The sequence below is a fragment of the Emys orbicularis genome, chromosome 3 (assembly GCF_028017835.1).
Source record: "Emys orbicularis isolate rEmyOrb1 chromosome 3, rEmyOrb1.hap1, whole genome shotgun sequence".
Taxonomy (NCBI): domain Eukaryota; kingdom Metazoa; phylum Chordata; order Testudines; family Emydidae; genus Emys; species Emys orbicularis.
The window spans coordinates 143,655,128-143,681,311 of NC_088685.1; the positions used below are offsets into that span (position 1 = coordinate 143,655,128).

Genomic DNA, 26,184 nt, shown 5'->3' on the forward strand with positions numbered 1-26,184 from the left:
TGAACTATTTTTTAATAATAAAAGGATATTAAACATTTTAGGCTTAAGACTTGTCTTTTAATGATAAAAAAGCATAAACATTTATACACTGCAGTTTGTATTGCAACAGATATATATTTTGACTCATATATCAAATTGACTTACCCTGTTTGTACATATGCATGTATGTAATTCTGTGCTAAAATCCATCACGGCTCAGCCTGACCTTTTTTCATTGGTTAACTTTATGTAAATTAATTATGTATATAGTAGATGTACATTAATTATGTATATGGTAGTATATACAATAATATATATATATTGTGATACAGGAGGGCCAGGGAGCAGTGGTCGAGGGGAAATATATAAGCCCTAGGCTAATTAAGGCGTGGTTCCCTGTAGACTAGGGAGGGTTGCTACAAGTTAATTGGAGCACCTGTAGTCAATTAAGGCCCTATCAGGAACCTAATAAAACCCCCTGCTTCGGGCAGTCAGAGTAGAAGGAGAGAGGACTGGAGCTTGGAAGTGTGTTGTGAGATCTCAAAGACCAGAGAACTGAAGTAAGGAAGACTCCCTCCCCCAGCGTCTAAGGACCGAAGGTAACCCCACCCAAGGGGGAAGAGGGTAAGACCCACAGGGGTTGAGAGGGGCTGGGACTCAGAGCGAGGAGCAAATCCAGACCCCTTCCCCGCTTCCCTTCTCTACCACCTTCCCGGGCCACTAGCGGGGCCTTCGGCACACAAGAGCAGGGGCAAAGGGTGGTGTCGTCTTAGGCCCCCAAGAAAAGTGCAGGACCCACCATACGAACATAGGCCATCTTATCACAATATAGATCTGTATGTAATATAATGTATTTCTTTTCAGCTAACTCATTTTTTTGTTGGCTGTCCTCCATCAAGGCATATTGTCATTCATAGGCAAGTTTTAATTATCTTTTATTACTTCTGGTTTTTCATTTTAAAACAGAAGTTAAAATAAATGCTAATAAGGTATTATTGTTAGCCTAGTATGCCTCAGTTATCCCATTTGTAAAATGTTGTACTTTATATTGGTTTTATACATAATTAAAAGAAAAATACCTCTCCCCTGCTGTGTACACCTTTTAAAAAATGTACATGACAAAATACATAGATTCAGCTTCTCTGCTTAGTGCAAAAAAACCCCAAAACAAAAACCCCAAAATAAAAAAATAGCTTTAAAATACACATTATCCCTAATATACCAACTCTCAGTCACCTCCTCCTTCTACAGAAGAATTAAAAATAGATGAGCCTTGTAGCATAACCAGAAGCTCAATAAATGTTAAGTTCCATAGTCAAGGGGCTCTAATGAAAAAACAGCCCGGCTATGTTTGCCACAGTGTTGACGTCTCCACCATGGCACCAGTCTCCGACACCGGTGGGAACAGCACCACTCTTGTCACTTGACAGAGATTCATCATCTTTCAAGTCTGAGATCAAGTCTTACTTCTCCCATCCAAGGAGCTGCTCTTGCCACTCTTCTAGGCATTTCCACTTGTCCATGGTCCAGGCACAGGAGTACCATCAAGTGATTGGCCAGGAGCTCACTGGGGGGCAGCAGGAGCAGAGCCAGAGGCTGCACCTGCCCCAGGTAGGCCAACTGGGCACTCCAGCAGCCCCATAACTCACCACAATGGCACAATTGATCTGGAGCGCGGAGTCCTCGGGCCAGAAGCAAGTGCGCATGGTTCTCCCCCTGTGGACTGGCCTGGCTGCTCCAACCTGGGGCATGTGCGTGGCTGGTGCAGGGGGCAGTGCGGTGGGGGGGCTGTGACAGCTGCTTCTTCAGGGACCCAGGGATGAAGTTAATTGCTGAGCAGGCCTCTCTTACCTCCAGCCTTGGTGCTCTGTGTGCATCCCAGACACAGGGCTGTGCCACCAGCTGAGGCCCCATCTGGCAGCAGCCCAGTCTCTCCCTCTTTCTTCCTTCCCTCCCCCTCCGGTCTCACACTTAGCTTCATCTTCTCCTGCCTGGTGAGTCGGGGGGAAAGAGGCCTGTCATGGGGTAGGTACACCCACCACGGGGTGTCAGGTCATGTGTGGTCCAAAAGAAGGGTAAAGACAGTATCGTAGCCAGTTAGTTCTTATACTAATTACCTTTACTAGGGCCATGGTAGTTTGGCCTACTGGCTGACATCAATAAGGAGGCCTTTCTAGTCAGGGTAGCATGACCCAATGGCCAGAGTCAGTAAACGGACCTTCTGCAAGGGGCAATGTGGCCCAATGGCCAGAGTCGTCATAGTATCCCACCTCTGTGGGATTGCATAGCCTGTTGGCCCATTGGGGGAGTTGGGCGCCACTTAGAGGGGTGGCGCCCCGGGTAAGGGGACTTGGGCCCTCCCTGCTTCTCCGAGTCCCAGCCCAGGGCCTTGTCTATGGTGGGGGTGCTGACCACTGAGTCAGCGGGGATCCTCCCGAAACACCCTGACTGGTTCCCCAGTACACTCACTGTCAGAAAGTTTAAGTCCCCTGACCTGCTTCTTACCCTCTCCCCCTCGTCAAAGCTCCCCAGTTCCACTGGGTCTCTGGGGTCCTCAAATGGCCAAGCTCCCACCGGTGCAGCCCCTTCTTGGGGCTCATTGGGCAACTTAGAGTCTGACTGGCACTCTGCGAGCCGTGGGCCTGTAGAGAGAGCTCACAGCCTGCCCAGACTGAGCTGGGCTGCTACCTTTTATATGCTGCCTCCCTGCTGAGCATGCCCAGCAGGGTCGGAGGGGTAGGGCTCCCTCAACCCGCAAAGCCAAGTTAACCCTCTTGGGGCTGGTGCGAGGTAGGTACACCCCGTCACAGGGCTCCAGTTGGACCCTGGGATACAGACCAGACCTCCTTGTCCTATTGGCACCTCAAGATCTGGGGTCCCCCAGATTCCATGGTGAGTGCCTCAGTGGGAGGGGACTGTGGCCCCTAAAGCTCTGGGGTGGGATCTGCTTTGCTGCAGGAGCCCCTCCTCCATTCAGTGTGTCTATGGGCCATAAGGGAGTTGGGGCATGGTGCTGTCAGTGCTCTGTCTCCATTCAGTGCCTCAGACATGGTTAAGCTGTGATGAGGGCATGGAGGGGATCAAGCTGGCTGCCCAGGCCTAGGGGGCATTGGGTCACTGAGGGAAGCATTGAGGGCAACTTTGCCCAGTATGCCATTTTCCCTAAGTTACAATGTGGAATTGCAAACCAGCAAGCGCTGCTGGGCAGGTATGATTTTAACATGTGGGACTCTGTGCAGAAATTGAAGGACTTGCTCCCACAAGAGGCCAGGCATGAGTTCTCCTCTCTAGTGGACCAGGGAGAATCAACGGTGAAGGCCTCTTTACAATCTGCTTTGGATGCAGCTGACTCGGCAGCCAGGTCCATGGTTTCGGCAGTTGCCATGCGCAGGAGTTCATGGCTATAGTCTTTGGGACCTCCCTGAGGAGGTCCAGCAGACACTTCAGGACCTGCCTTTCGAAGGAGCTTCACTTTTTTTGGAACAGACTGATGCGAAGCTTCAGGGTCTAAAAGACTCAACCCTTCTGGTACTCTGCCCTGGCTGGCCATCAGGAACTGCAGAGGAAGAAAATCAGGGGTTTTAGGCATAGGCCACCCCCCTTCTACTTGGATGTTAATGTCTGCCCCACCCAGGAATCCAAGGTGTTCTAAGCAGGCATTTTGATGGGATGCTCAAGAATGCCATACTGGTTTCCATGATGCTAGACCCTGTTTCTTCTTTATTTGCAAACCACCTTTCCTGTAGTCCCATGGGATACGCCCTCCAGTTTATTTCTACCCCTCCTTTCCACCCTCCCTCCCCATCCCTCCTCAGGGATCCCTCTCACAAAGAACTTCTGGTCCAGGATGTTCAATCTCTCCTTTGGGTGGGACCCATGGAAGAGGTTCCGCAGAATTTAAGAGGGAAGGGGTTCTACTCCCGTTATTTCCTAATCCCATAAGTCAAGAGAGGTCTCACACCAATTTTAGACCCATCTCAAGAAAATAAAGTTCCTCATGGTCACCCTGGCATCCCTTATCCCCTCACTGGATTCCCATAGACTGGTATGCCACCCTCAATTTAAGAGATGCTTATTTTCACATGTTGATATACCAAGTCCACAGAAGGTTCCTCAGATATGTAGTGAACAACTCAAATTACCAATATATGTTAGCATACAATTACAAAATGTATGGTGGCATAACCTCTGAGGAGGTTAGGGGTGCAGGTCTACCCTTATCTAGACGACTGGCGACTCAATGGTCAGTTTAGGGATCAGGTAGTGTCCAACATTCAACTCATCCAGTCAACGTTCAAGGCCCTAGGCCTTCTGATAAATGCATAAAAGTCTACCCTCACTCCACTGCAGAGAACAGAGTTCATTGGGGCGGTGCTCAACTCTACCCATTCCAGGGGTGCGATTCCAATCAATCAGATCCCTAATAACACACCTCAAAGGTCATCCAATTACAACAGCCTGAAATTAATTGTATGAGGCTTTTAGGTCACATGGCCTTGTGCACATACATGGTACCACACGCAAGGCTGCACCTCAGACCCTTCCACACATGGCTGGCCTCCATGTACTCGCCAACATGCCACCATCTGTACTCACGGGTACCTCCACAGGTTCTTGTCTTTCTAAATTGGTGGTTGGATCCGCTTACAGTTTGTGTGGGAGTCCCCTTTAAGGGCCCTCAACCATCAATGACCCTGGTCTCAGATGCATCAGTGCTAGGGTGGGGAGCTCACGTGAACTCCCCATAGAACTCAAGGCCTTTGGCGGAAATATCAGTCCACATCAATGTCAGGGAACTCAAAGCAGTTGGCCTTGCCTGTCAGGCCTTTCTGCCCCACATTATGGGCAGAAACTTGTTTGTTCTCACAGACAACACTGCAGCCTTGTTTTATCTCAACAGGCCAGGAGGAGCTTGCTCTTCCCTCCTTTGTCAAGAAGCAATACAGCTATGGCAGTTTTACATAGCCAATCAGTCTTGAGGCCTCTTACCTTCCAGGAACGCAAAACTGGCAGATCACCTCAGCAGGTCTTTCTCCAGTCTCCACGAGTGGTCCCTTCACCTGGATGTGGTGAGAGATGTTTTCCAGCAGTGAGGGACTCCCTAGATAGACCTATTTGCAAACAAGTACAACAGAAAGTGTCACCAGTTGTGCTCTCTAAGAAGCCACAGTTCAAGTTATATCGTAGATGCCTTTCTACTACCTTGGATGGGACAACTTTACTATGCTTTACATCCTAGTCCACTCATGCACAGGGTGCTGCTAAAGATCAAACAGGATCACGACCAGATTATTCTGATGGACCTAGCATGGCCCTGCCAACACTGGTTCTCTGCTAGACATCTCAGTGGTGACTCCAATCCCACTTCTGTTGCATCCAGACCTGATCTCCCAGGCCCACAGTCGGCTGCTCCACCCAAACCTGAGCCTCCTTCATCTAATGGCTGGAAACTCCATAGCTAAATCTCAGAGAGCAGGCTTGCTCAGAGCAAGTTTGTCAGGTCCTACTAGGTAGTAGAAAGCCCTCCACCAGCCCTCCTCTCTTTAAGTGGAAGCAGTTCTCTGTTTGGGCATCCCAACGTGGAGTCTCACCCATGCATTCATCCCTACAAGACATATTTGAATATTTATGGCACCTGAAACAGCAAGGCTTAGCAATCTCCTCTGTCAAGGTTCACCTTGCAGGGGTATCGGCTTTCCACCCTTGGGTGGATAACAGGTCAATTTTTTTCAGATGACATGTCTGTCCAATTCCTCAAAGGCCTAGAAAGGTTATACAGTACCCTTGAGTAAGAACCTGTTCCCCCTGGGACCTGAACCTGGTCTAATCAAAGCTTATGGGGCCACCGCTTGAACCTTTGGCAATGTGCTCCTTGTTATATCTCTCCTGGAAAGTGGCTTTCTAAGTCGCCATCGCTTTGGCCAGAAGGGTCTTGGAACTCCGTGCCTTCCCATCAGAACCTCCGTACACAGTCTTCATTAAGGATAAGGTGTATTTACATCCTCACCCCCGTTTTCTCCCAAAACTGGTTTCACAATTTCATAGCAATCAGGCACTCTACCTTCCTGTCTTGTATCCAAAGCCTCATGCAAATAGGAATGAACGTCTTTACTCATTGGATGGACGAACCCTAGCTTTCTACATAGAAAGAACTAAACCATTCTGAAGGTCCACTCAACTGTTCATAACTGTAGCTGACAGGATGAAGGGTCTCACAATCTCTTCACAGGTAATTTCATCCTAGATTACTTCATGTATTCGCACGTGTTACAATCAGGCAGGTCAGCGTTTCGCCACCAACTAACCTGACTGTTCATTCCACAAGGTCATAAGCATCCCCAGCAGCATTCCTAGCGCAGATTCCTATTCAGGACATTTGTAAAGCAGCAACCTGGTCATCGGTGCACACATTCTCCTTCCATTACGCCATCACTCAGCATTCCAGAGATTATGCCAAAATTTGGTCAAGCTGTTCTGCAGTCTGTGTGTCCATGAACTCCAATCCCTCCATCTATTCAACTGCTTGGGAGTCACATAGAGTGGAATGCACGTGTGCAATCACTCAAAGAAGAAAAAACATTTACTAACCTTCCATAACTGTTCTTCTTTGAGATGCACTGAATATGTCCATTCCACGACCAGTCCCCCGGACCCCTCTACACTGGAGTTTTCCAGAAAGAAGGAACTGAGGGGATGTGGGGTCGGCTGGACGCTTTATACTGGTGCTATTGGCATGCACTGGCAGGGGGCGCCCTGACGGGTTCCATTAAGGGAAAAATTTCCAGTGATTGTGCTTGGAGCGCACACATACCTAAGTGGAATGTATGGGTACATCTAGACTACCCGCCGTATCGGCGGGTAGCAATTGATTTATCGGGGATTGATATATCGTGTCTTGTTAAGACGGGATACATCGATCCCCGAACGTGCTCCCCGTCGACTCCGGAACTCCACCCGAGCGAGCGGCGGTAGCGGAGTTGACGGGGGAGCCGGGGCCGTCGATCCCGCGCCGTGAGGACCCAAGGTAAATCGATCTAAGATACTTCGACTTCAGCTACGCTATTCACGTAGCTGAAGTTGCGTATCTTAGATCGATTTCCCCCCCCCCCCAGTGTAGACCAGCCCTATATGTGCAACATTTCTCGAAGAACAACAATAACTAATTTTTATCACTGAAATAGGTGCTCAGTGCAGATGAGAAGTTGGATCCATGAAACTTTGCTCTGCACAGCTTCAGCTCCAGAGTAGATTAGAGCAGCCCTAGTGCTGCTCTAAACATATGCCAGCTGGCAAGGGCCCCCTAAGGCAGACCACAGTGGCACTCCAGTCTCATCCCTTTCCCCCACTTGGCATGCTCCCTATGACATGGCTGGGAGAGAAAGTGGAATAAGAACCAGTTAAGCTATGCTGGCTCTGTCAGTTGAGAGCTTCTCTCTGCTGAGGGAATTCACAGCTAGCCAGATGTGGTCAGTGTATGGCCAATTTGCACTGCCAGAGTGGTGAAAAAGGGGCCAGATTGAGACATTAAATATGGGCCAGATTTTCTCTATCAAAGCATTTGAGAAAGTTTTGGTGAATAGAGGTCAAAATATAGAACAAATATTGGACAGTGATAATTCTCAGACAATACTAGCATGATGAGTTCAGTCATTTACATTTTCATGCACTACTTTAGTAACAAATAAAAACCCTTAAATTATACTGATCATCTATTTTATTTCCACAGACCTTCAGATATAACCTGTATCAAACATAATTTTACTACTTACAAAATACCTGGGTAAGAAACTTGATTTATTAAATGACCATAAAAAGAAATATATGGCCTTTTAGATATAATTTATATATGAAAATGCAGGAAGCCACATTATATATATATATATATATATATATATATATATATATATATATATATATATATATATATATATATATATATATATATATATATATATATATATATATATGAGAGTGGGAAAATTAGAATATTTCAATATTTATGTATTTAATCTCAATTTTATTTTCTTTCTCAGCATAGCAATGCAATACCAATTACTTTAAACAAATTAGTATTCTAAATATTTGTAAAGAGACATTCTCAACTTGAAACCTAGTCAACCAAAAAGAAAGAAAGAAAGAAAGAAAGAAAGAAAGAAAGAAAATCTAGTTAAAAGTAGTTTGTTACTACACCTGTCCTTTAGTCCCCATCACAGGTTTTGTGTTTGATCCAATCACATCATCCGATTTTTTTAAAAAATGTTTTTCTCTCCAATGTTGCTGTCTGAAATATCCACACAAACAGGGAAAACAACTAAGGGCCTAATCCTTCACCCATAGAAGTTAATGGGAGTTCTGTCATTGGATTTCAATGGTAACATGACCAAGCCTCAAATGACTATACAGTGAAAGTGACTGTACACAAGGAGTGAAACCATGGCCCACTAAAGTCAATAGCAAAATTCCCATTGAATTCAATGGGGCCAGGAGAGCAGCCACATGCTCTAAGGGCAGGTCTACACTAACCCCCCACTTTGAACTAAGATACGCAACTTCAGCTACGTGAATAACGTAGCTGAAGTTCGAAGTACCTTAGTTCGAACTTACCTCGGTCCACACGTGGCAGGCAGGCTCCCCCGTTGACTCCGCGGTACTCCTCTCGCCGAGCAGGAGTACCGCAGTCGACGGCGAGCATTTCCTGGTTCGACTTATCACGTCCAGACAAGACGCGACAAGTCGAACCCAGAAGTTCGATCGCTCGCCGCCGAACTACCGGGTAAGTGTAGACCTACCCTAAGAGAAGAAAGTTGGGAGGAAAAAGAGCTATTTTAGTTACTAGTTATGAGTAATGCTTATAACAGTAGTTGCTTACAGATTGTCAGATGCAAGTGTTGTTTTTAAGTTGATGTCTCTTTAAGATGTCTAATGATATACATTACAACTGGCAGAGTTTACAACTTTATAGCAGGGGGATTTGGAAAAGCTTGTTTCGCATGTTTTTAAACCATGAAGAAAATTGCATGCTCAGTTTTAAATCTGCCTACTGAAACAATCCAATCCATTTTATACCAGAAAAGAGGGGAATATGGTTTGAAAAGGTGTAAAACCAACAATAAGTTTTTCCTTACACTAGGGAATATCTGTGGGATCCAACAACTGAAGACCTGGTAAGAGAGTTACCGGGTTTTACTTTAGTTGATGTGAGTGTGCATGTGTAACGCCGACAGCCGGACAGGATTGAAGGAGGGACCTTTGGAGCTTAGTGCATGAGTCTCTACAGCATGAGCTAAAAGCCAACTGCCTGTTAGCTAAGGCTGTAGAGCAGACTCCTTTTATCTGTCTCTCTAAGTGGTCTCAGTGCCATTAGATGGGACACAACACCACACCCAGAAGGTGTGTGGGTTACACACGCAAAGAAGAAATATAGACAAATATACAGCATATTACCACAACTTTTCTTTTTTAGGTTGTAAATTATGATTGGGATGAGTATGGCTGCCTAATGGATCTTCATTATGCAATACCTTTTCACCCTGATATTGCCTTGTAAGTATAAAGCTGAAATATTGTGTGGCAGGAGGACTCCTTCCCACAGCGCTACACAGTTCTCTGAAGCTGTAGTGGCTACTCCAGCTGAGTGGCAAGCGTAACAATAGCCAGCCCAGTGCTGAAGGAAGGAATATCCACACTGCAGAAGATCCTTTGGTCCCACCCATGATGCTGCATTCTATTTGCCCACAGTGCACTGTTGTGTAGGGAGTCCTCAGAGCAAAGCCTCTGGGCCAGGGGTGGGCAAACTTTTTGGCCTGAGGCCACATCGGGGTTCCGAAACTGTATGGAGGGACGAGTAGGGAAGGCTGTGCCTCCCCAAACAGCCTGGCTCCCGCCCCCTATCCGCCCCCTCCCACTTCCCGCCCCCTGACTGCCCCCCTCCGAACCCCCAAACCATCCAACCCCCCTGCTCCTTGTCCCCCGACTGCCCCTCTGGGACTCCACCCTCTATCCAACCCCCCGTGCTCCCTGTCCCCTGACTGCGCCGACCTCTATCCACACCCCCGCCCCCTGACAGGCCCCCCCCGGGATTCCCATGCCTATCCAACCACCCCCTGTCCCCTGACTGCCCCCCGGGACCTCCTGCCCCTTATCCAACCCCCCCGCTCCCCGCCCCCTTACCATGCCACTCAGAGCTCCAGGACTGGCAGCCGTGCCGCCCGGCCGGAGCCAGCCACACCGCCATGCTGCCCGGCAGGAGCTCGCAGCCCTGCTGCTCAGAGCGCTGGTGTCATGGCGAGCTGAGGCTGCAAGGAAGGGGGGACAGCAGGGGAGGGGCCAGGGGCTAGCCTCCCTGGCCGGGAGCTCAAGGACCAGGCAGGACGGTCCCGTGGGCCGGATGTGGCCTGCGGGCCGTAGTTTGCCCACCTCTGCTCTGGGCTGTACATTCCCTGCTTGTCCTTTATTCCTTTTGCACAGCAGCACCACACTGTCCATGTTTCCCACCAGGGCCATGGAGTGAGAGGTATTTGCTCATTTATATACTTTTACTGAAGCATTATATTATACCTGTATTGTTTATAGATATGATGGCAGCACATTTGTTAAAACAGTTGAGGCAAATTTTATATTATGGGAGGTTCAGGGCAGAAGTGACTACAGCTACAACTCATCTATGAAGCAGGTAAGGCATCTTTTTATTTAGATTATATTTGTCACTATATATTGTGGCAGTTTAGGGTGACCAGATGTCCTGATTTTATAGGGACAGTCCTGATTTGGGGGGCTTTTTCTTATATAAGCACCTATAGCCCCCAACCCCCGTCCTGATTTTTTACACTTGCTATCTGTTAGTGCAGTTGGGTAAAGCTTGTTTTTATACATGTTCAGTCCTCTTCAGTCTGAATCACCCTGTTTGAATGGAGGTATTGTATAGTAGTTGCAGATTTCATTACTTGTAACTTTCAGCATTTAATTTATTGATTTTAACAGCATACACTGTTCAAAACTGAACACATGAATAAAAATCAAGAGGTAATTAAAGAAAAGAAAAAAGAATTATGTGCATGGTAGTATGGTTCAGGAAGTGAATCTTCAAAACCATCTTGAAGTTTTGAAGTCTGCCCTCTGTTTGTGGGGAAATGGGAATATAGGACTATCCATATAGAATCACAGAAATGTAGGGCTGGGAAGCTCTTAAGAGATCATCTAGTCCTTCCTGCTATGTATACCTAGACCATACTTGACAGGTGTTTATCTAGCCTGTTCTTAAAAAGAGATCATTGCAATCTCTGAAGTCAGATTCTGCCATCAGTAATACCCATGCAATCCTATGAAAAGCAATTTCTATATAACTGAAAGCAGCATAAGCACCAACTCCGTGGGTGCTCCCGGGCTGGAGCACCCGTGGGGAAAAATTGGTGAGTGGTCTGCACCCACCGGCAGCCAAGCTCCCCGCCCCCCCCCCCCCACCCCAGCTCACATCTGCCTCCTCCCCTGAGCGCACCACATTCCCGCTTCTCCTCCCAGTGCTTGCAAAACAGATGTTTTGCGGCATAACAAGCTGTGGGAGGGAGGGGGGAGGAGGAGCAGGAACGCGGTGCCCTCAGAGGAGGAGGCGGGGAAGAGGCTGGGGTGGGGATTTGGGGAAGGGGGTGGAATGGGGGTGGGGCAGGGGCAGGAGGGGGCGGGGCAGGGGTGGAGTCGGGGTGGGGGTGAGGGGGGGTGTCGAGCACCCATCGGCACCTGAAGAAGTTGCCGCCTATGGAAAACAGAATATAGCCTTTCATTTTTAAGCAGAGTGACATGCTCCCCAGGACACTCAAAGTCAGATCATGCTGTCAAAGTAATGTATGGAAGGCTAGGAAATGGAATTATTGCTAGACTAGGCCGGAATTTGGCAAAAATAGGGATGAGCTTTAGCAGAATTGACTCTTCACAGTTTGGAAGATGGAAATGGCTGGCAATAGAAAAGCCATGGCTTGTGTGGCATAGCTGCTCAATACATCATCATCCCGACCCCTGCAGGAAGATACTAAAGCAAGACAGTACTAACATTGGGTTTGGTACAAAAAAAAATGGAAATCAATCGTTGACTTCAATGGCTTTGGTTCAGGCCTCTTACCTGAATTACCTTTTGCTGAATCTTCATCCATAGTATGGGATTGTGGGAGCTCAGAGGACGGCAGACTGGATTCCTCTGACAACAGTTCATAAAAGAGCCATAATGTTATGGGGACTGGAGTCTTGGGATGTAGTCCTTCTTATATAAGTGAAATCAGAGTATAGTCCTAAGTGCTGCAATGGTCAGTACCTGAATGACCATGATTGATGAAGGAGCACCTGTGGAGGGTCACTGTCTGGCTCCTCAGCTGTGTTGCATCCCACTTTGTTTTGATGTCTCATTGTTTCTTGGACACCATACATTTTTCCTAAGGCTATGTCTACACTGCAATTAAAAACCCACGGCTGGCCTGTGCGAGCTGACGTAGAGTCGTGGGGCTCAGGCTATGAGGCTGTTTAATTGTGGTTTAGACATTTCAGGTGGATGGGCCTGGGCTCTAGAACCCTGCAAGGTGGGAGGGTCTGAGTGAGAGCTCAGGTTGCAACCCGAGCTCAAACGTCTATACCCTACAGCGCAATTAAACAGACCATTAGCCCGAGCCCCAGAAGCCTGAGTCTAATTGCAGTGTAGACATATCCTAAGTGCTTCAATGTGTCAGTCCCCTTCTTCTTCTTCTTCTTTTTTTTTTTTTTTATTACTGCCTTTCTGGTACCAACTCCTGACAGAATGCACAGCTCAGACATTGTAGATGCTGTAAGGGCTACAAGTCCACTTGTTCCTTTTCCTTCTCAGAATGTATTTTTGCTATGGCTACAATTTACATTAGTGCTATTTACATATCATGGTCAAGTCAAGCCCATTTAATTTGGCTCCCTTCAAGAAGCATTTATTTTATTCTCATCGGTGCTGCCTACTTCAATCAGTACAGGTAGCTATTGAAACTTGAAGCCCTACTTGATGTTAACATTCTTATTCCTAATATTATTATCCCAATATTTTATTTTAAAATAATGTACCCCCTAAGGACAGAGTCTTTCCCCAAGTATGTTTTGTTGCCTTAGATTTGTACCGGGGTTCTTTCACTATAGGAGCTATATAAGATAAATAAAATATACAGAACCACAATGCCCAAGACCTATGTAAATACTGTATTACCCTTCAGAAAATAACACAGGGATAGAGAACTAATATTTTTTTTATTTTGTACATTTGAATTCTTTTGAATAGGTGGGTTGTTTACGTGAAGCACAGACTTGGATTTCAATGCTTGAAGAACATGAAAACAGTACATTAGACGAAATATGGGGGCCACAGGTAGGAAATTATATATTTACAAATAGTTTATGAAAAATATGAATGAACTCTGCAGCTGTCTTACTTGGCATTCTCACACTATTAGTATCTCGGGGAGGGGGAAGTCTAATTAAAGCATGATGGAGCAAGTGGAATACAAGTCAGATGGCAATACAGTAATTATCTGACAATGCTATGGAAGGATATTGTTATTCCGAAAGACACTAACCCCTTGTTGTCATGTGTCTGGTTGAAAGAAAATCACAAACATCATTAAAATAAATGAGTGTACTAAAATATTGTATAGCTTTACGAGCAACTGAACTTCTTTTGTAGTGGTAAACAGCTGGACACAAGGGAGGGGCTAACCCTTGAGAGAGATGGCAAGCCATGTGGCCAGAGGGAAAGTGTGGAATTAATGGAGTCTCCCCAGGCACAAATGTAGGGGCTGAGGGCTGTAAGAAGGCTGTGTGTTTAAGCAGTTAGAGTGAGTAAGCAGCAGCAGCGTGTGACCCTGTTACAGCAGTTTCTTGGGCACAGGGCTGGAGTCTGGCTTGAGATTTCTACAAAAGCATGTGTGCTGTATGTTCAGAGAAACAGAACTTTGGGTGAAATCCTGGCTCCATTAAAGTCAATGAGAGTTTCATTATTGGCTTCAATGGGACTAGGATTTCACCAATATAATTCTATGTATAAAAGAATTACACCTCAATTTTGTTTCACTGATTTCTCATCCAAACAAAATCACTTCATGAGGCCCCAAACTGGCATTCTGCTGGGCCAAAGGGGCATTCGTATGATTCCAATTCACTAAACTATTGTAATCAGCACTTAAGTGTGAGCAGCCAAGTCCTGGAAGATCAATGGCTCAGAGGGGCAAAAAGCTGGAGGATTCCTGGACAGTTGGGAGGAACTTGGGGGCGGGCACTATCTTGGCAGGAGTGTGTGATTGGGAGAGTGAGGGCTGTGGGGAGGACTCAGTGAAAGAAGGAAGGACTGTGTTGCCCTAGGTGGGAGGGTGCATGAGCTTGGGGAAAGGACTATGATTGAAGGGGAAAGGACACAGTTGAACTGGGAAAGGTAGTGAACACTTTGCACTTAGACTAGCATATGTTCCAAGAGAAGCTGAAGGCTGAGTAGCTGAGGAGCAATATATTCAACCAGGCCAGAGGTCCAGACTGAGCAGCCACCTAACAGCCATGTCACCAGGCTGTGCATCTCATCTTAATGTGCACTACCAGGGCAATTAGAGGCCTCAGGTTGGGGGTAAAAGTTTTGGGCATCTCCAGATGTAGGGGAAGTTAGTTCTATTGTTTTTTTTTTGTTTGTTTGTTTTTTTTAATGTTTCAGTGTTGACGTTGAATGCCCTTATGTCCCCATGCCTTTTCAGCCCGTTGGTCTGTCTGAACCCATTCCCTTATGTCATGTTCTGGGCAGGGCCGCCCAGAGGATTCAGGGGGCCTGGGGCAAAGCAATTTCGGGGGCCCCTTCCATAAAAAAAAAGTTGCAATACTATAGTAACATGTATTTGGAAATGTAAAAAATAACCAGTGAAATACATTTTTAATAATTTGAAAATACACTAAATACATTATTTAAAAACATTAAATGCTTTAATGGTATGTATACATTTGCAATTACATAATGGAGCTGTCGCTGGGTGATGGTGATGGTTGGTGCCAATGGGCTGTCGCTGCCTGAGGGTGGCGCTGCTGTTGCCCAGAGCTGGGTGGGGAGCTGGGCTCTGGGTCGGGGAGTGCCCGGCTCAGAGCTGGGGGTCAGGGCTGTTGGGGAATGGGGTCGGGGGTGCCCAGCTCAGAGGGGCTGGGCTCGGAGCTGGGGGTCAGGGCTGTGTGGGGATGGGGTCGGGGGGTGCCCGGCTCAGAGGGGCTGGGCTCGGAGCTGGGGGTCAGGGCTGTGGGGGGAGTGGGGTCAGGGTGGTGTCCGGCTCAGAGGGGCTGGGCTCGGAGCTGGGGGTCAGGGCTGTGGGGGGGAGTGGGGTCAGGGGGGTGTCTGGCTCAGAGGGGCTTACCATGCTGCTTACTCCCGCCTCTCCCGGAGTCTCAGCACGTCGCGTCCAGGAGCGGCCCTGGACAGCGCTGCAGCGGCATGGCTCCACGGGACCTGAGCTCCCGCCGCTCGGAGCCGTGCCCCCTTACCATGCGGCTCTGAGTGGGAGGAGCTCAGGCCACGCCACCAGGGCAGGCTCCAGGCACCAGCTTAACAAGCAGGTGCTTGGGGCGGCCAAGGGAGAGGGGCGGCACGTGCGGCAATTCGGGGTGGCAGGGCCCTCACTCCCTCTAGGAGCGAAGGACCTGCCGCTGAACTGCCGCCGCCAATCGCGTCTTTTTTTTTTTTTTTTTTTTTTCCCCAATTGCCGCCGCCGATCGCGATTGCAATCGCGGCTTTTTTTTTTTTTTTTTTTTTTTGGCTTGGGGCAGCAGAAATGCTGGAGCCGGCCCTGCACGCCACTGCAGCGCTGTCCAGGGCCGCTCCTGGATGCGGCGTGCTGAGGCACCAGGGGATGGGGGAAGGTGAAGGCGGGGACGGGGGGGAACCTCCGACATTCTCGTGGGGGCCCTTGTGGGACCCGGGGCCTGGGGCAAATTCCCCCACTTGCGCCCCCCCCCCCCGGCAGCCCTGGTTCTGGGGTGTGGTTGTTTTACCACCAGCCCTGTAACTCTGGGTGCCTTCAATGCTTTGCTGCTGTGGCTCATAGCCTGGACACTGACAGCCAGGGCCGGCTCCAGCTTTTTTGCCACCCCAAGCGGCGAAGGAAAAAAAAAAGAAAACAAAAGAAAAACCCGACTGAGCTGCCGCCGAAGTGCTGCTGAAGAGGAAGAGAAGGAGGGAAGGACCCGCCGCCGAATTGCCACCGAAAACAGAAGCAGAGCGATTGAGCTGCCGCCCTAGAGGAAGCAAGGAACTGAAGGACCCGCCGCCAAATTGCCGCTGCAGACCCAGACGTGCCACCCCAACAACGGACGGAGTGCCGCCCCTTTCTATTGGCCGCCCCAGGCACCTGCTTCCTTTGCTGGTGCCTGGAGCCAGCCCTGCTGACAGGCAACAGACAAGCATGCACTGTCTGTTTGTTAAGCAGCTCTGGCTCAGCACTCTGATTCCAGTAGCTTGCTTGTTACACCCCAGCCTCATTCTGGCATCTACCAGCTTTGGTTACTACTAGCCAAGTGACTCCAACACACCCCCAGTCCTGAATTTTCCCCAAACTATTTGCTCTGAAATGTCCAGATCTTTCCTGGAGCATTCAGAGGGCTAAGAAGGTTTGCTTGCTCCTTTAAAGAGTAAATACCCAGCAGCTTGCCACATTAACTGGAGTTAATGAATCCCAGTCACTTCAATTCAGATACAACACTGGGTTGGTTTAGATTTAAATTAAACAAGTTTATTTTAGGGTGTAGACTGTTTGAAACAAGGCAAGGAATGTGTGGGAACTAGGCTTCTCCCTTCCTTGCTAGCCAACGTAGCTGGCTAAGTATATAGAGCTTGTGAAACCAACCTCCAAGGAGTTATTGGTTTGTCATAGATAGATGAGAGAGAGAGGCAGGCAGGTAATTACAAGTCCAGAAACTCAGACAAGTAGGTGTAATTGTTTGTCAAAGCTAGTTTAAAAAATCTCCTTTATTGTTTCTATTCAGAATTACAGATCCTGCTTTGAATCTGAACTTGGACCTCTAGGAGACCTAAATCAGCTGTATCAAATTTTGAACCACTCTGGTTACAATTCTCTCATTTGGCCTACTGAGTACAGTGGCATTTATGTGTTCAGAGTGAAGATAGTGGACCCAAATTTCAGGTTAAATATTTCTTTTTTGACATGTAAAAAGTCTTTTTAATGATTGATTTAGGATTAAGATTAATAAAGTAACCACTGTTGTCATTTAAAAAAATTATTTTGCTTGAGGTATCACTTGGCCATAGATGTTGCAGGTATTTTCCACTACCAGCTCTAACTGATGGATGGTTCAGATATGGTTCTGAGGGTCCTCAACCCTTTCATTGTGCAGCTATTATTTTTTCCTCTTAGATTTCTAGTCATTTTCCATATAGGCTGCTATAAACATAATGTTCATCCTACCTCTATGGAAAGGAAGGCAAGAGGCCTTCAACATGTGGATTTGACAACAGGACCCACTGGGCCAGATTGTAATTTCAATTACATTAGTGTAAATCTGGGATCTGACAGTCAAACCAGTTTTTTTTTTCTAAAGTTACTGTAAAAATGTCATCTTACTTAACAGATTTTCTCTTTCCTTTTATTCAGAGTAATCTCTGCAAATTTAGGCTAAGTGACTAAAAGTTATTCCTGTTAGCACTGCAGAACTAACCTACATAAGAGTTGGTGAACTGGATCTATGAATGACAATTCAACTGCATAAATGCCACTGAGAGTATAATCTGAAGACAGTGGGGTTGCACAGCTGTAACAGAGGGTCTAATTTGGCCTAAAGGAGGTGATATATGTCTGAGCATGGAAAACCCCAGCTTGGTTCTCAGAGCTCAGGTTGAGTTTGTAGGGCTGGTATTTGGAGAAAAAAATCTTGTGTGAACTGAATATATTTGATATGGAAATCATTGAAAGACAAGAAATATTGAACTGCACAATGACATTTTTACAGTCACTTACCAAAGGTTAGCCATACCTTAAGGATATTTGCCTTCCCTTTAATAAACCATTTCAGTTTCTCATTTTATCTACCCCATAATGTAAAGGAAATTTTTAATAAACTCCATAAGGGATTCCATTTAGGAATAGGTAGTAACACGAATCCTACATATTGTCTGAAACATAGTGAGAGAGACCCATAAATACCGTGTCAAGTATGAGAGGGGTAGCCGTGTTAGTCTGGATCTCTAAAAAGCAACCGTGGGTCCTGTGGCACCTTTAAGACTAACAGATGTATTGGAGCATAAGCTTTCGTGGGTGAATGCCCACTTCAACAATCCATGCGTCTGATGAAGTGGGTATTGACCCACGAAAGCTTATGCTCCAATACATCTGTTAGTCTTAAAGGTGCCACAGGACCCTCGGTTGCTTTTTCCATAAATACCGAACACTCTCAGAGGTATTTCATTGATAAAACGTCAAAGGAAGGATTTCATCTCTGCCTTATGGCCCCTTTGTGCAGGCTGCACCTCCCCTGAAGAAGGCCCTGACAGGATACACTAGCACAGGGGTTGTGTCCCCCAATGCAGGAGCCACCAATGCAGGTGCAGATTGAGGGCAGGATGGGCACTGGCCAGGATGTCCCTATGACCCAGCTATTCCCTGCTGCACAAGGCTCATAGCAGCTGGAGCACAAATTAGGCCCTACACGAGCCCTAGTGCCACTGCCAGGATGAATCTTGTCCAACATGTTTTTTTCCAAAGCAGGGAAGGTGTCAAAACTCACCCCAGGATGCTCCTGGAAGTCAACACCATTACAGAAAGTCAGTGTAATGCCCAATATATTAAAAATCAATATTACATTAACCATATTGCCAACCCCAAATGTTCAAAAATCATGAGTGAAACTCCCAAAATCATGAGATTTTATTTTTAAACCAAAAACACAATATAATTTTTATCTTTTGAGTTTTGAACTCCCCCTGGCCTTTGCTGTATGTATGTTACAATTACTGTCAGCCATTCTCCCAAATTTATTGAGTAAGGTGATTTTGGTCCCTCTGCAGGAGCTCTCACCTCCACACCTGCCCATCCTCTTCCTAGCAATTTATTCTGCCTCCAACTTCCAAATCAATCCTTTTCCCCTGTCACAGAATCATAGAATCGTAAGACTGGAAAGGACCTCAAGAGGTCACCTAGTCCAATCTCCTGCGTTCATGGCAGGACTACGTATTATCTAGACCAGGGGTGGGCAAGCTTTTTGGCCCGAGGGCCACATCTGGGAATAGAAATTGTATGGCGAGCCATGAATGCTCCCAAAATTGGGTTTGGGGCGTAGGAGGGGGTGAGGACTCTGGTTGGGGGGTGCCGGCTCCGGGGTGGGGCCAGAAATGAGGAGTTCAGGGTGCGGGAGGGGGTGAGGGTGGGGGAGTGGGGTGTGGGGGGGGTGAGGGCTCCGGCTGGGGGCGCTGGCTCTGGGGTGGGGCTGGGGGTGAGGAGTTTGGGGTGTAGGAGGGTGCTCCGGGCTGGGACTGAGGGGTTTGGAGGTTGGGAGGGGGATCAGGGCTGGGGCAGGGGAGTGGGGCGCAGGGAGAGGCTCAGGGGTGCAGGCTTCGGGTACTGCTTACCTCAAGTGGCTCCCGGAAGCAGCGGCATGTCCCTTCTCTGGCTCCTACACAGAGGCGTGGCCAGAAGGCTCTGCACACTGACCCATCCACAGGCACCGCCCCTGCAGCTCCCATTGGCTGCGGTTCCCGGCCAATGGGAGCTGCAGGGGCAGCACGTGGGGCGGGAGCAGTGTTCAGAGCGGAGGTCCCTGACTGCCCGTATGCATAGGAGCCGGGGGGGCCATGCCGCTACTTCCAGGAGCGGTGTGCCAGGCCCCCGACCCTGCTCCCCGGATGGAGCGCCGGAGTGGGGCCATGCCACTGCTTCTGGGAGCCGTGTGGTGTGGCCTCTGACCCTGCTCTCTGGCTGGAGCGAGAGCAGGGCAAGCCCCAGATCCTGCTCCCCAGTGGGAACTCGAGGGCCGGATTAAAACAGCTTGCAGGCCGGTTCTGGCCCACCGGCAGTAATTTGCCCACCCCTGATCTAGACCATCTCTGACAGGTGTTTGTCTAACCTACTCTTAACAATCTCCAATGATGGAGATTCCAAGTACTCCCTGGGCAATTTATTGCAGTGCATAACCACTCGAACAGTTAAGAAGTTTTTCCTAATGTCCAAACTAAACTGCCCTTGCTGCAATTTAAGGCCATTGCTTCTTGTCCTATCCTCAGAGGTTAAGGAGAACAATTTTTCTCCCTCCTCCTTGTAACAACCTTTTATATATTTGAAAACTGTTATGTCTCCTCTGTCTTCTCTTCTCAAGACTTAAGAAACCCAGTTTTTTCAATCTTCCCTCATGGGTCATGTTTTCTAGACCTTTAATCATTTTTGTTGGTCTTCTGTGGACTTCCTCTAATTTGTCCATATCTTTCCTGAAATGTGGCACCCAAAACTGGACACAATAGTCCAGTTGAGGTCTTATCAGTGCAGAGTAGAGTAGAAGAATTACTTCTCATATCTTGCTTAAAACACTTCTGCTAATACACCCCAGATTGATGTTTGCTGTTTTTGCAACAGTGTTACACTGTTGACTCTTATTTAGTTTGTGATCCACTATGACTCCCAGCTCCCTTTCCACAATACTTCTTCCTAGACAGTCATTTCCTATTTTGTATGTGTGCAACTGATTGTTCATTCCTAAGTGGAGTACTCTGCATTTGTCCTTATTGAAATTCATCCTGTTTACTTCAGACCACTTCTCCAGTTTGTCCAGATCGTTTAGAATTTTAATCCCAAAGCACTTGCAACCCCTCCCAGTTTATCATCCACAAACTTTATAAGTGTACTCTCTGTGCTATTATCTAAATCACTGATGAAGATATTGAACAGAACTGGACCCAGAACTCATCCCCACGGGACCCCAATTGATATGCCCTTCCAGCTTGACTGTGAACCACTGATAACTAATCTCTGGGAATGGTTTTCTAACCAGTTATGCACCCACCTTATAGTAGCTCCATGTAGGTTGTACTTCCCTAGTTTATTTATGAGAAGGTCATGTGAGACAGTATCAAAAGCCTTACTAACATCAAGATATACCACAGTTACCGCTTCCCCCCCATCCACAAGATTTGTTACTCTGTCAAAGAAAGCTATTAGGTAGGTTTGACACGATGTGTTCTTGACAAATCCATGCTGTTACTTATCACCTTATTATCTTCTAGGTGTTTGCAAACTGATTGCTTAATTATTTGCTCCATTATCCGGGTACTGAAGTTAAGTGGACTGGTCTGTAATCCCCTGGGTTGTCTTTATTCCCCTTTTTATAGATGGGCACTATATTCAGGGGTGACAGTAACACAGAAGACTTACCAGTATGGGGGCCTGACTCCGGGCCCCCAGAAGCAGCGGGGCCACGGGCAGAAGGGGGCAGAGCTGGGGGTCAGCCTCCCCCAGCCAGCCCATACACGCTGCCTTTTAAATCGCTGCGCCGCGGGGCAGCTGCCCCTTTTACACCACCATCCCACTCCATCGGCGGCCCTGCCGGTAGGGCCACCGGGAGGGGGGACAGGGGCAGTGACGTTAAAGCGCTGCCGCGGCAGCGCTTTAATGTTGGCTGCGTACAGGCAGGTACTGGCGGCCACTTCTTACCGGTACACCGTACTGGTCTACTTTCACCCCTGACTATATTTGCCCCTTTTCAGTCCTCTGGAATCTCTCCCATCTTCCATGACTTTTCAAAGATAATCGCTAATGGCTCAGATATCTCCTCAGTCAGCTCCTTGAGTATTCTAGGATGTATTTCATCAGGCCCTGGTGACTTGAAGACATCTAACTTGTCTAAGTAATTTTTAACTTGTTCTTTCCCTATTTTAGCTGCTGATCTTACCTCATTTTCACTGACATTCACTATGTTAGACATCCAATCGCTATTAACCTTTTTGGTGAAAACTGAAACAAAATTAATTTAGCACTTCTGCCATCTCCACATTTTCTGTTATTGTTCCACCCCCACCCCCATTGAGTAATGGGCCTACCCTGTCCTTGGTCTTCCTCTTGTTTCTAATATATTTGTAGAATGTTTTTGTGTTACCCTGTACTGCCTCCCAGCCCTGAACCAATCCCTGCATCAGTTCTGCCTCCACATCAGTTCTTTCCAGCCCTCCCACCCCACATCTACCCATCCTTTCATCTTTTTTCCCTCCCAGCCCCCATCAGTTCAGCCCCCAGTCCCCCATCAGTTCTGCATCCAGACCCCACATCATTTCTGCTGACTAGTCCCCATATAACCCCCAACAATTTCCCCCACCCATCAGTTTGGCCTCCCCATCCCCACCGCTGCTCCTCCTGGGGTTCTTCACCCCTTCTCCACCTCCAAGGGGATGGAGGTGCTCCAGCAGAGTCCCATCCAGACTAGGTGGGCAGCTCCTAGGGTTCTGCAGCTCCCCAAACCATTTCAGGCTGGGTGTTACAACAGATGAGGTGGGAGGAGCAGAGGAGCTGTCAGGTTGCTCACAGGAGAGGAGTGGGGAGGAGGAAGTGGAGCTGCCCAGTGCTGCTGGGCTCTTTCTGCTCCCCATTATCCTCTCCCCTCCTGTGAGAATGGCTTCAGGTTGCTGAGGGTAGAGGGAGAGTGCTCTGCTTGCTCCTGCAGCAGCTCTGATTGGCTGATTTTCCCCAGGAGGCAGGCAACTGGAGAAAAGAGCCAGTCAGTGGGTTTTCCCCCAGGCAGGCTGAAATTCACTAGAGAGCTAAAGCAACTCACATCATTGCAAGATTGGCTCCAGCCCTAGGTGAAATCCCATCACTCACAAAAAAATCAGTAGAATTGACAACATTGCATTAAATTATGAAAGTTATATAAAAGTACATGGTTTTAAAAAATAATTTGGATGTGTTTATTCAAGTTTAAATAAAGTTTTTAGTTAGTACTTGAGGTGGGGTGAATGTGGGCACCAGATGGTTTCATTGTGAGTCTGTGTTTTCATTCTGAATATTTTTATAGTTGAGAAAATATTTAACAGTCTTTTTTTATATTCCAGTTTTTGTGACTTAAATACAATCTTTGCAGTCCGTACATATGGCATAGTAGAAAGGTAATTGCTAGTAGCCACAACTAAACATAATTTATTATTATTTAATATTTATATAGGGATAATATTGTTATCCTTTGGTGACACTCCCAGTCTTACAGATAGGTAATGAGATCTTAGAGACGATATCCAAATCCAAGCCTTTGGCCTGATGGTAGGGTACAATTTCATTCCAGTTCTAACAGTATTCCCCATTTTAAGTATAGGCGATATCACTGGAACCAGTAATATTTCTAAACCAGAATGAACTTTTATAGTGTTCCCATTATACTCACTCACCTCTTTATAAAGTGTTTGATCCTGGTCCCACTAAAATCATAGAGTCTTGCCATTGACTTCTATAGAAAATCATTTGGATTTTGCTCTTGACTTCTACATCATCATGACCATAAAGAAGAGTAAAAGAGAAACTTAATCATTAATCAGCCATATTTTCATGAAGATGCATATCATTTTTAAGAGTTTTCAGAAGACATCATTCCAAATAGAGTTATGTCTTCTGTCAATATAAAGTCAAAGAGATTCTTGACTAAATAAGGGGAGAATTTGAAAATTTACCACATCTATTCTTAATCGAATCTCATTTGTATTTCAGTCCAAACATTGGTAAGGTTGCTGGCTTTTCAATCCTCATACTGTCCATTTTTGGGGGCATCCTTGTTATAAGCTACTTCAGGTATGTGAAGATTTATCGAGCACTCATTTATGTTGATCCACTCCCATCACATGACCAACAAGATCAAACAAGAAAGACAGCACATGAGTTGAAGAAGGACCAATAATTTACCTACCATACTGATGGCATTCTGTGTAAAGAAATTGTAAGAGTACATTGGCTTTTTAAATAATTTCAATGTTGTTGGATGGGTTAAGGGTTGTTTTCACAAACAGCTTTTCACCTTTCATATAAGACTAATGTGACTCGTGTTTAGTTTCCAGTTCCTGTTTAGTTTTCAGCTGTACCATTGAGCTTAACATATCCCATTGGTTTCCTGTGTGTGTGTGTGTGTGTGTGTGTGTGTGTAGATGGAGGGCAGTTTATGGCCCCCTTAGTAGCCACCTCTCAAACCAAATTAAATTAAAATACATTTATGATCTTTAGGCTTGATTCAGCCCCAATTTATGCTGGCTTTCATCAGCATAACTAGCCTGCATGGCTTTTGGCAATTTGAAATCTGGGGGACAGCTGCGTCAGTACAAAACTTCCACTCTATCAAGGGCCTGTATGCAGCCACTGCAGTCCCCAAAGTGAGCAGCGCTGTCTAGGGCAAGGAGATATGCTGATTCAACATATTTTTGGGGTGGTGTATAGTGACTGGGCTCCTGTGAAACCCTAGTTGCACTTTAAAGCTGCCTTTCCCCATGAGTGGGTAACAATGCCTCCCCTTCACAAGTATGAATCAATGAATCCCCTGGTCCATAAGACAGTTAAGACCAGATTGTCAGCTGGTGAATGTTGGAGCAACTCCATTGACTTCAGTGTAGCTACACTAATTTATACTAGCTGATGATCTGGCCCTCAGATTCTAAGAATCACTTATACTTTGAATAGATCAGAGCCTTGTATAAAAAGTATGTTTCACAGACTTGGTAGATAATGCTACTTCTAAAATATTCTGACAGCTATAATTCTCAATGTCTATTATAAATTTTATGGCAAATAGCAGTTACTCAGATCTGAAAACTTCTGTGATCACATCTTCAATTCAAATATATTATTGGTTGTAATGTATTGAATGTGAATCTCGGTAGCTGCAACTGCATGCAAAATGTACTAGATTTCTGTTTACAAACTTGAAACAAATGTTGTAACCTTTTAGTGAACTCAGATGTTCAACAGACCCCATCGCAGCTCCTTCAAGTAACTAGTATATTTTGTAAAGCTTCAAAAGAGAATCAAATCACATCAGCTACTGTAACTTAATACATTCAGACACAGCAAATTGAATATTTTTATTACTAACCTAACAGGTATTGCTTGAGCATTTGAAATAGAATTTACATTGTTTAAAGTTGCAATTGATTTTATATTCCTGAAGGAATTTTACTGGTATGATTTTATTGGTGCTTAATAAAAATGTTAATTTATACAATAAAAATGTAGAGTGGCCTAGTTTATCATAAGAGTTTATCATCTACTTTAATAGTTAATCTCGTAAAAAAGTTGAAAGACATGATATGGCAATTACAAACTATAAAAAACATTTTAATCAGTTTCCGTAGTTCCATTTGAGGACATGTTTCCACTGCTAGCCAAAATTTTCTAGTTGTCAAAGTTAGTTACTTTGAAAAGCTTATATTCTCAATGCAGTGGTTGTTTTAGTTGGTATAAGATGATTGGTACAATTACAAATCCACACAATTTAATGAATAAAGATAGCTCATTGTAACCCTGTCCATAGGCTCAACCAATCACTTTATTTAATAAAAGATAACAGAATCACACTCTGCGGTGCATGAAAATCATAAAAGCTAATACAGTGGTGCAAAACTGGCTCAAAGAATTCATGAGCATTTGGCATGATTCACACCTCTGACATTTAAGTCGATTAGAAGTTTTGCATTGAGGCATACAAAAAATCATAAAGCCAATTTTGCTTGAAAATTTGCAGCTGTGAATTTTTGACCTGAAGTGAAAGCAGTTCATTCCTACTGAAAACATAAAAGTGATCATGTATGACCTTAAGATAGTATGGTGTAGTTAGTGCATTGAATGCAGAGTGGTAGCCAGGAACTCCCAGGTTCTCTTTCAATCTCTGCCAGTGACTAGCTTTAATAACACTTTGCACTTGCATAGCTCTTTACATTCATTATTTAGGCAGACTTCACAACACCCCTATGTGGAAGATCTATATCACTATTTCCATTTTTGAGATGGGGAAACTGATGCTTAGAGACCCACTTAAAGACCCATAGCAAATTAGTACCAGAGCCAGCTTCAGAACTTCCGACTCGCAGACTCTGCCTAACTCAGAAGCTCACAATGCTCCTCTCTTCCCCTGCCATCAAGTCACTTAATTTTTCTGTCTCTGTTTACTTATTACTAAAATAGGAATAATAACACCTAGTATGAGAGGATTGAAGGGAACTTTTTT

The 26,184-nt window shown here is 46.1% G+C and overlaps 1 protein-coding gene across 1 annotated transcript; it reads left to right on the forward strand.

Annotated features, from left to right (window-relative positions):
• Positions 1-1,500: 1,500 nt before the first annotated feature.
• Positions 1,501-23,871, forward strand: LOC135876269 (cation channel sperm-associated auxiliary subunit epsilon-like). The gene is made up of 7 exons (XM_065401465.1): positions 1,501-1,590; positions 9,443-9,522; positions 10,552-10,651; positions 13,259-13,345; positions 16,981-17,138; positions 23,039-23,092; positions 23,685-23,871. Exons 1-7 carry the CDS (start codon positions 1,501-1,503, stop codon positions 23,869-23,871), a joined length of 756 nt encoding a protein of 251 aa, XP_065257537.1.
• The last annotated feature ends 2,313 nt before the right edge of the window (positions 23,872-26,184 follow it).